The sequence below is a fragment of the Hypanus sabinus genome, chromosome 4, assembly GCF_030144855.1.
Source record: "Hypanus sabinus isolate sHypSab1 chromosome 4, sHypSab1.hap1, whole genome shotgun sequence".
Lineage (NCBI taxonomy): Eukaryota > Metazoa > Chordata > Chondrichthyes > Myliobatiformes > Dasyatidae > Hypanus > Hypanus sabinus.
The window spans coordinates 121542795-121554525 of NC_082709.1; the positions used below are offsets into that span (position 1 = coordinate 121542795).

The 11731-nt window shown below is 39.6% G+C and overlaps 1 protein-coding gene across 2 annotated transcripts in view; it reads right to left on the bottom strand.

Moving 5' to 3' along the window:
• tlr7 (toll-like receptor 7) overlaps positions 1-9469 on the bottom strand; it is a 51421-nt gene extending 41952 nt beyond the window's left edge. For both annotated transcript variants that reach the window (XM_059968054.1, XM_059968053.1), the window contains exons 1-2: positions 8718-9469; positions 7858-7922 (exon numbers count right to left, since the gene is read on the bottom strand). In XM_059968054.1, the coding sequence (XP_059824037.1) occupies positions 7858-7887 (30 nt within the window). In that variant the 5' untranslated portion in view covers positions 7888-7922; positions 8718-9469. The remainder of the gene's footprint in view (positions 1-7857; positions 7923-8717) is intronic.
• Between the last annotated feature and the right edge of the window lie 2262 nt (positions 9470-11731).

The window sequence follows — 11731 nt, forward strand, 5'->3', positions numbered from 1 at the left end:
ATGATAGGGTCTTTTAAGAGACTCTTGGATAGGTACATGGAGCTTAGAAAAATGGAGGGTTATGGGAAAACCTAGGTAATTTCTAAGGTAAGGACATGTTCAGCACAGCTTTGTGGGCCGAACGGCCTGTATTGTGCTGTAGGTTTTCTATATTTCTATTACAGCGTAGTACAGGCTGTTTGGCCTGTGATATTGTGCTGACCTTTTAGCTTACTCTGCAATCAATCTAACTCTTCCCCCCCCCCCATGTAACCCTTCATTTTTCTATCATCCATGTCCCTATCCAAGAGCTTTTTAAATATTCCTAATGTATCTGACTCTACCACCACCACCCTTGGCAAGACAATCCATGCACCCATTACTCTACAAAAACATACCTCTGACATCTGATTTGTTTCTTCTTACGCGATTTGTTGGTAGAAATTAAGTAATTGCTTTTAACAATGCAAAGTTATAAATTTCGTATAATGTGCTCTATTGTGAGAGTGGTGCAAGGGCAGTTTTTAAGAAGATTTTTGTCTTACATTGTTTAAGTGCAAGTTCAATCTTTCATATGTTTCAGTGAATGAGATTACCATAGCTTGCAGCTTAGCAAATTAAACCAGCTACACTGGGCACCTTGACATTGGGCTGATGATGGTGCTGGGGGTGTAGACACTGCAGATTGAATAATTTCCCATTTGTTCTGAAGATTGAGGTTAGAGGGTATACTGCGGCTGCAAAAGGATACGTAGACTGATCGATGCTCGATTTCTCTTGGAGCTGGAGTTGCTGAGAAGATACTGTCCCCTGTGCTTTCAGATGAAACACTGTGTGACATGGGAAGATAATCTTTAGTCACTAGGAAGCTTTTATAGCCACTGCACCCACAATTTTTTTTCCTCCTCACAACTTTCTTAGTCTATCTGCCCTAGATTGCCCCTGCAACTAGCCATAATGTGACTAGACTAGTGAACCTTCAAGAGTTCCTGCAAAGTTTTGTCATTTCTCTTTCATGTGCCAAAGCTAAAAACACCTCCAAGTTCAAATTAAAATGTATCACTAAATATTGGGTAGTCAAAGTAACTTTCTCAAAATCTGCAATTTTTCATAGCATAAGTCAGCATCACTCACAATTTATAGTTTCAATGATAAATTGAGACCCACAATTTTAGAACCTCAGATCTTCTGTTGCGTATGTCAGCATCTGGGCACCATAAAGAACCCACGACTTCACAACTGTAATGCTCGTAAATAATAAACTTAAAAAGGTAAAAATAGTTTTTGTAAACACCCATCATAGAGCTTATAAAATAAATCCCTTGAGGAACTTCTATGAAAAGAACAAAACGTTCATCTTCTTTAATGCTCAGCTCTATAAAGTTCTGTTCAAATTTGATTTTGTGATCAATGACTTAATCAGGCACAGATCTTTCACTCATACTTAAGTCTACAACTGCAGACTTTCCCCCAAAATTTTGTTCATATAAGAATTAAAAGTCATATGATTTTCTGGCATATCCAATGCAAAACTGCTGTTTGTGGGCAGCATAACGTCCAAATCTTCTGAGCTTGTTCTAAATTTAGGAAGAGCGAGGAAATGGCAGTCACATTCTTCACATTTGGTTCACATCCATTAAGCATTTATGGTGTACTGCTAGCTGAGGTCAGAATAATGCTTTCAGATCCCGGGCAGCAATCACTCAGTAGATTTAGTCACATCCTTCTGAACTAAGAATTGACCTTTTATGTAAATTATGGCAGTTGTGCTCTTAATTTGCTACATAATTAATTTGCCGTATACACATCTTGTGACCTCATTGCAAATCTGCACTGCATGGAGACCCACAAAATTACTTCAGAACTTATATTTTCTGTTTATGGACTGAAATTCCATTATTAGATTAGATTAGATTATGAGGACACTCAATTCTCATTTATCGTCATTTAGAAATGCATGCATGCATTAAGAAATGATACAATGTTCCTCCAGAGTGATACATGTTTGGCAATAAGCATAAAATGCTGGATAACTCAACAAGATAGGCAGCATCTATGGAGGCAAAAAAACAGTTGACATTTCAGACCAAGACCCTTCATCGGGACTGGAAAGGAAGGGGGAAGAAGCCAGAACAAAGAGGTGTGTGAAGGAGCAGTTCAAGCTGGCAGATTATCGGTGAAACCAGGTGAGAGGGAAGGTTGGTGTGTGGGGGCTGAAATGAGAAGCTGGGAGATGATAATAGAAAAGGTTATGGACTGAAGATGGAATCTGATAGGCGGGCAGCAGACTATGGGAGAAAGGGAAGGAGGAGGGACACCAGAGGGAGGTGATATGTACATGGAGCAAGATAAGCGGCGTACCAGCAAGCCAGAATGGGGAATTGAAAAAAGAAAGAAGGGGAGGAGAGAAATTCAATGGAAGCTGGAGAAATCAATGTTCATGTCTAAACATTGAAGGCTATCCAAATGGAATATGAAGTGTTGCTTCGTCAACCTGCAGTGTTGCAGTCCTTCAGGACTGCTGAGGATGACTTGTTTCCATTGTGGATTCAAGGTGGGAAGTGCAAAATCTTCAACAGATGTATTAGGTGGTGTCTGAGAGGGCAAATGTACATTTACACTGAAGTGGTGTACTGCTTTCACGACTTACTCTGAGTTTCTGTATTCTCCTATTGCAGGGCTCAAGGTGATGAATAAAACCACAAAACCCAAATAATCTTCTCCATTTTGTGGACAGTGGAATCTCATTACTGCTGAGTTTCAGAACTTCACTAGGGTTACCATCTCAGTGAGATATCAACAACACAGAATCAGAAGCTCACAGTTGCATGCTTGGGACAATCACCTTCAGTTTGTTTTTGCAAACTGTATGGCTGTTTTTGCCTTCCTTACTGACAAAGTGCAACAGTTATTAGCAAAACATACCACGTAACTCTCCCTGAGTGTAAGCAAATCTGCAATGTACTGACCCTAAATGGAGATGTATATTTCAGTCTCATATTAATTTTGAGCCATTCTGTATTCTGATAACTATCAGAATCAGGTTTAATATCACCAATATATGTTGCAAAAATTTATTGGTTTGCAGCAGTAGTACATTGCAAAACATAATAATAAAAACTCTATTACTATATTTTATTTATATATATATATATATACATAAAATGTGTGTGTATGTATACACACATACACAAACACACATATATTAAAAATATAATTAAAAAAGTAGTGCCGAAAAAGGGGGAAAATACTGAGGTAGTGTTCATAGTCCATTCAGAAATCTGATGGTGGAGGGGAAGAAACTGTTGCTGAAATGCTGTCTTCAGGCTCCTGTACCACCTCTTTGACAGTTACAATGAAAAGCGAGCACACACTGCATGAGGAGGATTCTTAATGCCGGATGCCGCCTTTTTGAGGCATCGCCATTTGAAAGTGTCCTTGATGCCGGGGAGGCTAGAGGCCATGATGGAGCTGGCTGAATTGATCACTGTCTATGGCTTTTTCCGACCCTGCGCCGTGGCCCCTCTCTACTAGGTGGAGAAGCAACCAACTGGAATGCTCTCCACAGTATATCTGTAGAAATTTGTGAGTGTCTTTGGTGACATATCAATTTTCCTCAAACTCCTAATGAAATATAGCTGCTGTTGTGCCTTGCAATTGCATCAATGTGTTGGGGCCAAGATAGATTCTCAGCGATGTCGACACCTGGGAACCGGAATCAACTCACCCTTTCCAGTTCTCATCCCACAATGAGCACTGGTGTGTGTTCCCTCAACTTCCCCTCCCTGAAGTCCACAATCAATTCCTTCATCTTACTGACATTGAGTGCAAGGTGTTGCTGTAACCTTAATTATATAAACACCAATGCACACCTTTTCATCTAAGGATCTAGTTAATGACAGCTATTACTATATCCGATCAGTGCTCAATTTGAGTGGCACAGAGTGAAGAAACCCAATTTATAGTGTCTGGAAGTTACATTTAATGCTAGCTGTAAGCATGCTGACATTTAAAATTTAACTCAACATCCGCTGCAGCTATGTTTCAGCATCAACACTTTCCATTAAATGTACGTCTAAAGATGCTGCAGTTCAGGCTTTGATGTGGCTGCCTGTTGAATATGGAACAATCCTATTGAATCAAGGCAAAGACTGTCGTCCCTCAGAATGTGAACAATGAGCAATGGGAACAGCACATGAAACTATGATATGGTCAATGGTGAGTGAATTTTTACATAGAAATATATTTTGTGACGCATTTGGGAAGTAAACATTGAGAAAACATAATTAAAAGGTATTCTTTTGCAGATGTCATGAAGAATAGAGAGATCGGAGGTTCACATGCAGAAATCTTCGCTGATGACAGGATACGCTAAAAAGGCTGTTAATAAGGGTATATGTAATCTTTGGTTTTAGAATGCATGAGAGAACAAAATAAAGTTACAGAATACAACACTGGATGGACTTCAACTAGATTACAGGGCTGAAATGAGTGCAACAATTCAGGAATATGCCAAGAGCCTTTCTGTGTATGCATGGCTTTTTTTGTGTTAGTTTCACAGATGGGAGTCTTCAGTTTAAGGAAAGACTGAAATTTCCTTCAAGGGACAGTCCCATAACATTCAATTTTTGCTGCACCATTTGATTATTTATTTACATTATTAAAAGTGTTTATAATTATCTTCTTTTGCAATTAGTACCAATTTTATCGCTTTAATGAACTACTAGAATTTGAAGATAATCTGAGATAATTTAGTGAACACATTTGGATATCTTTTCGCTTTTGCACTCTGGGCAACTTATTTCACAAATCATTGACAACTGATGTAAATATAATTTATCAGTAGTGCAGCGCTGGTTAAGGTAGCAGTAGGCAGGGATAAGGCTGATTCAAACCTCTGTTTAGGCTGGGCAAGATCTACATAGGCTGTGGTTAGGTTTAGGATTCAATTTAATACCACGTGGCATAAAGATGCTTTACATTCTTGTCAGCGAATTTAACCGTATCATTGGTATTGACACACTGTGTTGACTCAGTACGTAACTTCAAGAGGAAGTACTACAGCCTAAGGGCTGCACTGGGGTCAGCATTTTGAAATCCCTGAAAATGTGTTTTTGTTAACAACAAAAGAACTGAATGAGCTCAAGGAACCCATTCTATCTGTGCAATTAGGAGTGGGTAGATAAATGCTAACTCACGGCATTCTTTCTAATAAAGAAACCTTGGGTTTTTTTAAGATCCTTGGAGAGCAACTCTGCCAACATTTATTAACATACCAAAATAACGAGAATTATAAGTCCATTGACTCTCAGTTTTTCTAAATGTCTCCATAACTGAAGACATTTACAAACATTCATTTCCGTGTGACAAGTTCCACAACCAGGTGAACTGAGGTAAGGAGAGGCCTCATCAGTTGTCAAAGCCATTTTGAGAGTAGGGCCTGACAATTGTGCTTAGATTGACCGCATGTTTTTCCGGGCATCCACAAACTTCTGGAAGCCAAACTCCAATTACAGCCAGGGCATAGAACAGACAGCCAAAGTTAAAGTTGCTCATGTGCCATTGCCAAGAACCCACGGTGCTATGAAGATTCCATCCTTTTGAAAAACAGGCTAACTCGTCTATCATATTTCATGTATTTTGCTGTAAATGTGAGCATTTTCCTTTGGCAGCTCTAGGGAACAGGTTTGTTGACTGTGGCAGTTGTATATTATCTTACTCCTCATGCAGATAACAATTTTGTGCATTCTGACGCAAGCAGTAGATGTTACCTTTGTTTTTCAGCAGGAGCACAAAATCAAAAGTGTGTCCTTGCCACAAAACTGGCAGCTGGACTATATAGGGACGATTGTGCTCAGCACAACTATCATTACAGTTGTAGTGAGGTTGCAGCCCACAACAGGGATGAAGTAATTGAAGATTACTTAATACTCAATTAATATTAACTACTAATACTTAGTGTTTGTATCACACATCCAAATACTTTCTCATCCAACAAATTCTTCTGCTTTATAAACTGCATGATGTAAATTCGCACCTCTTATTTTGCAGTACACTTTTCACACCATTATTACACAACTCTATCTATACACATAAGCATAGTTCCAAAGACTGGGGTTTAATCCTGACCTTTGGTGTCGTCTGTGGCATTTACATGCTCTCCCAGTTATAGTATGGGCTCCAATTCTGCCTCCTATCCCCCCCCCCCCAACACTTGATTGGTAGGTTATTAATTTATTGTAAACTATACCTCATATTGGTCAGTGGTAGGAAAAATCAGAGTATAATACATGAGCATATAAGACCATAAGACATAGGAGCAGAATTAGGCCATCCGGCCCATTGAGTCTGCTCCGCCATTCAGTCATTACTGATTCTTTCTATCTCTTCCTCAACCCCAGTTCCCAGCCTTCTTCCCATAACCTTTGATGCTACATTGGAGAGAATGGGTTATGGGAAAGTATGTGGAGAAATGGAATTTGATGGAATTGCTCCAAGAGATGGTATAGACTAGATGGAGTGAATGGCCTCTTCAGGAAATACAAAAAATATGCAACAAAAACACAAGCAACAATCTCAGTGGGAAAGGAAAGAAATTAGTGCTTCAGATTGAAGACTCTTCAATAGAACTGATAAAGGGAATGAAATAAAGATATTGATGGGGCAGTTTAAGGACGTCAGAACAATCTTCCATTGCAAGTGTAGCAACCCAGTATCCAGTTACAACAATGGATGCTCAGAATGTCTTTAATTTCTATTATTCTTCAGGACTTGTTGGGTGTAAAGTGCAAAGTAATCTGTTTTCTGGCACATTCCTGTGATAGATAGGAAAGTCTTAAGAGTGTCAGTAGTTCTATGGAGCTGCAGGTTTTGTCTCTTCTATCAAGGTGATACATTGGTGATTCCCGCACTGTTAATCTACCAGTGTCACGGCTGTTTCCCATCAGCCCAGGCTGCTGCCACACGCTGAGAAGCTGCAGTTTGAAGGCATGAGCGTGAAATACTACAGCCAGCCCCTGGAAAAATTAAGGGAGGAAACACTTGGACATACAGTTAGTGACAGAAATTTGGAGCCCTCCACTGAAGATAGCAATTGAATTCTTGACTCAAGATCTAAAACTAATAGTTTTGATGACCAAATCTCAACAGAGTTTGAGCTTAGATTATCCAGGATTTCATTAAATAATGGAAGCAACCTGTTGACACTTCAGTGCTTCACCTGCCCCCAAGGCAAGTCAGGAAAAGCTGGTCATGTGCTTACAGGCTGGACGAAGAATTTGCCCAGGTTCTTCTCTTTTGTCAGAATTTAATCTGACATGGAGTATACTACTGAAGTAACAGCACGTTTACAATTGGAAGGGCCCCTGGTTTAAAACAAACTAGGGCATCAATGGGATACATTACTAATAAAATCCCCATTCCAATAATAGGAAATTTTATAGTTGAACTCCAACAGGAATACACGCACACACGCACACACACACACAGAGCCAGCCAGCCAGCCAGCATGCAAATTAATCACATGTGGTTGTCAGATGGAACTATGAGACAATCTCTAGTTGTGCTGTACAAATACAATATCTAGAAGCAAGAAGCAACTGGCTTTTGCAGAAGCCACAAAGCAAAATTAAACAACTCACCAGTTACCACTACTTCCTGCAGATATTCATAATTTTATAAAAAGCCTAGATAGCAGCCAGCAGTAATCAAGCTCCAACTAACCTGGAATTGTAATAGCAATACTGGTTAATTTTCTACTGTTGAACTCATGCATGGTGAAACTGAATGGGGATGGGCACTGAGTTTCAAAATGGATGTATTTGCATACTCAACAAGCCCATGACCTGCTTACTCACATTCTTAACACCTTGCACTTACCATTATGGCATCTGAGATGATTTGCTTCATAACTGTAGTTGTGCAGAATGATCACCACTAGGCAACTATAGCACATCCAAAAACAAAACAAAAACAGTAGAGCTGAATTTTATAGAATTTCAGAAATAACATTGAAAACAGTCAGGAGACCTTGTGCAGGCAAGCCTGTACTTCATATGGATAGACAGACACTTAAGTTTAAAAAAAAGATGCCATCTGATCTGTTGTAAGCCATTCTGCTTGCCACTTTTGATAAGAAATTGGAATAATATTGTATATTCAGTCTCTATTGTTTGTTCTGCCATTAAATACAATCATAGCTGACTATTTACCTCAGAATCATTTTCCTTCATTAATATATTTTATTCATTTTTTTAAAAATTCAAAATCTATCCAAATGTCTTGAAACCATAGTTACAGAAACCATTGTTTGCTGGGGCTGAGAAATGTCTTCTCACCCCTGTCGAGATTTGCCAATCTTGTTTTCTTTTCAAGACGATTGTGACACTAGTTCAAGAAACCCCAGTTAGAGAAAACATTATCCCTACATCAACCCTGTTAAGCCATGGAAATATTAGGTTGCTTTTCTTTAAACAATAGTCTAGAAAACACAATCTCTTTTAAAGTACTACTGAACTCCCCATTATATTCTTGTTTAGACAACAAATCAAAAACCATACATAATATTCCAAGTCTAGACTCATAGGAAAAACTTGCTTTGTACCAGAAACTTACTGATCTCAAAGCTAACATTTAGCCCCCCCCATCAGCTGACCTCAAAACTCCATGATTTAATGCATTGCAAGACATTATCTCCTTTATCAAGCAGATTACCTAGTTTAGTATAAGAATACACTTACATTTTTCAGAATCCTTGGTTACCATTTGCCACTGCTTCTACTACACTTGCAGCTCCACAAAGACTACTTAACATTTCCCTACCTCCTGCTACGCTGTCTGCACTGTGTTGCTTGCTCACCCAGACCATTCTCTCACTTCTGTCAAGTACAGCATCTATTCTTAGTCATTATCAGGAAGTTTAATTCAAAAGTAAAAGCTGATTAAACTTTGCTGGTGGGCCTTTCTCGCAGCAGGAGTGCATTTCCATTAAAAGCTTTGATGGCTCTAAGTCAGAACTTTAAATGTTGGGGTCACTTAAAGTCTGATGATTTGTACTGCAATTACAAATCTATAATTAGTTGTCGTACTGGCACAAGGCACTTTAATTAAACCTGCACTGTAGTTCATTCACAAAATGTTTCCATTGACGAGAATAAGGGTATTTGTGTATTCACAATGACTTCTAACATCCCTCGCCCACATTTGTCATATTACTTAACAACGTGACCCCGATCCCCCAGACTCCACACATACATACTTCCATATTTAACTTCTAAGTTGCTTAGGCATTTCCCAATACAATATCTGGCTCTTGCTACACTTTCAGGTTTTCTCTATCAGAGCCGTAACTACAGTCACACTTTCTGTAAGTGCAGAGTAGACCTCATTCAAGTGCCATAGCCTTCCTCAGTATTGAGTTCACCAGTTACTGCTTGCCCACTGCTCAAAGATGACAAAAAAATCTTCTCCAAAACACCATATCTAATTTCTCCACTCAACCTAAACCTTGTATATAAAAACTTGCCACTTCCCCATACTTACATTCCCAGATACTCCCAGCAAAGGCACCCACACCCCCTCAACCCATTAATCATGAAAGCAAATAGTTCCCTCAGACATGTTATGTCTCTCACCTATTTTCAACATGCTTCTCATCAACTGGGTTTCTATCCACAAAAGATTAACATAAATACATGCCAATAATACAATAATCAAGGCAAGGCCAATTTAGGATGCCCCCAACAATTACCATTCAAAACTGAAAACTCTGAATAATTCCATAATTTTGCAAGAATTTTACTTGGTCAGCACAACTCAGGTGCCCATCTTAAGTTACCTGGCATAATATAACCATGCATAACTTAACTTGAATTCTGAATGAGTTGAGTAGCTGAATACAGTAGTTTCATCTTGGGAATGTAAAGTGGTAATGTAGTATACAACTTTAAAAATCACTTCAAAACAGAGGATGGTTCACTTCCATTTATATTCTGAGAGTTTTCAGAAGGCCGATGAGGCCAATATGGCTGCCACGAGTAGAGCAGATGTACCTAAGAGATCACATCGGGCTTTTGTGTGCTCCTAATGTAGGAGCGCGAGGCAGATGTGCCAGCTGGAAAACTTCTTCACATCTTTGGACCACTTGGAACAATCATAGGCCAGAGTTTCCAAGTCATGTGTTTTTAGATGGCTCTTAGAACAATCTTGAATCTTTTCTTCAAAGCAGCTGGTAATCTCTGTTCTGAGCTCTGTTATGGCAAAAGCCTATTTGGGGACCCGGTGCCAGGAACGCTAATAATGTTATCTTCCAATTGATTAGAATCAGACACTCAGTACTGGGGACATTGCCACTGATGTGGGTTTGCTTACCATACTCATGGATTGCGCTCTTTATATCATAGCAGCGTCCCTTCAGTCTCCTTAAAGCTTGAAAAGTGCACAGAAAGGTTAAAATTGCCATTCCCCCATAAATTCTGTATTTTGTGACAATTTTGAGCTACGGATCTTCAAGTATACTTCTTCAGAGGCCCAAAGGGCAAGCTGGCGTACTGAAGGTGACAGTGAATATCATCAGCAATCTGGTTTTGATGAGAAATGGCTCCCAATCCTCGTCACTGACTTTTATTGTCAGATTGCACAGGAGGGTGCAGATTGGTGAAGAATATTTGGTGGGTGTTTCAGTAGCATGTTTAATAGAGTTCAGCCAGTTTGTGCACATATGCAAGCATTGGCAGTGTTCCTCTGTGTGACAAGAGACCAAGGGAACAGATGAGGTAGGTTGAACATTCATTCCACTTTGGCAAAGTCAAGGTAAAATTTATCATCAAAATACCTATGTGTACCCATATATTACCTTGAGATTCATTTTCTTGCAGGCATTTACAGAAAAGTAAAATACAACAGAATTTATGAAAAATTATACACAAAACCAAACTGACAATTAATGTGCAAAGGAAGATAAATTGTGCAAACATAAAATATACTACGTACATGAGTTATTGAGTCAGTTCAGAATTGTGATGAGGTTATCCATACTGGTTCAGGAGCCTGATGGTTGTAGGGTAACAGCTGTTCCTGAACCTGGTGGTGTGAGACCCACAGCTTCTGTACCTCCTACCGGATGGTAGCAACAAGAAAGGAGCATGACCTGGATGGTTGGAGACACTTGCTGCAGGACTGAGGTGAGGAAAGAAGTGTTAGAGCAATGATCTAGCCTTGCTTGACACGGGTCTGTACTGAGATTGGATCTAGTGTTAAGCAAACATGTTGGAGTCAAATTAGAGCAGGAGTTCTCAACCTGGGGTCCACAGTCCAGTTGCTTAATGGTATTGGTCCATGGCATAAAGACGGCTGGGAACCCCTGAATTAAAGGGTACTGCATCACAAGCACTCCCACTAAATGAGGTCGAGGTCTTAGCAAAACTAAAAAAAGCATCTAAAATGGTTGGTGTTACTCCTTATGTGCCTCTTGGGAATTGTATACAGATTATGCCATTTATCTCTAGATGGACTGAACACACACTTTGATTTGGGGAACAGTTCTGTAGCCACTGTGATAGGTGGTTGGGAGGACCCTGACGATGATTTTATCTCTGACCGACACCAGGGAGACCATCTTGCAGTCACCATAGATCATCTCCTTTCCTGAAGGTGATCATGTTTACAGCCAGAGGTTCCCTGGTATGCCCTCCTCTTCTCGGGTACATGGTGATGAGTTTGCAGATTTGACAGACTATTTTCTTTGCTAAGTTTT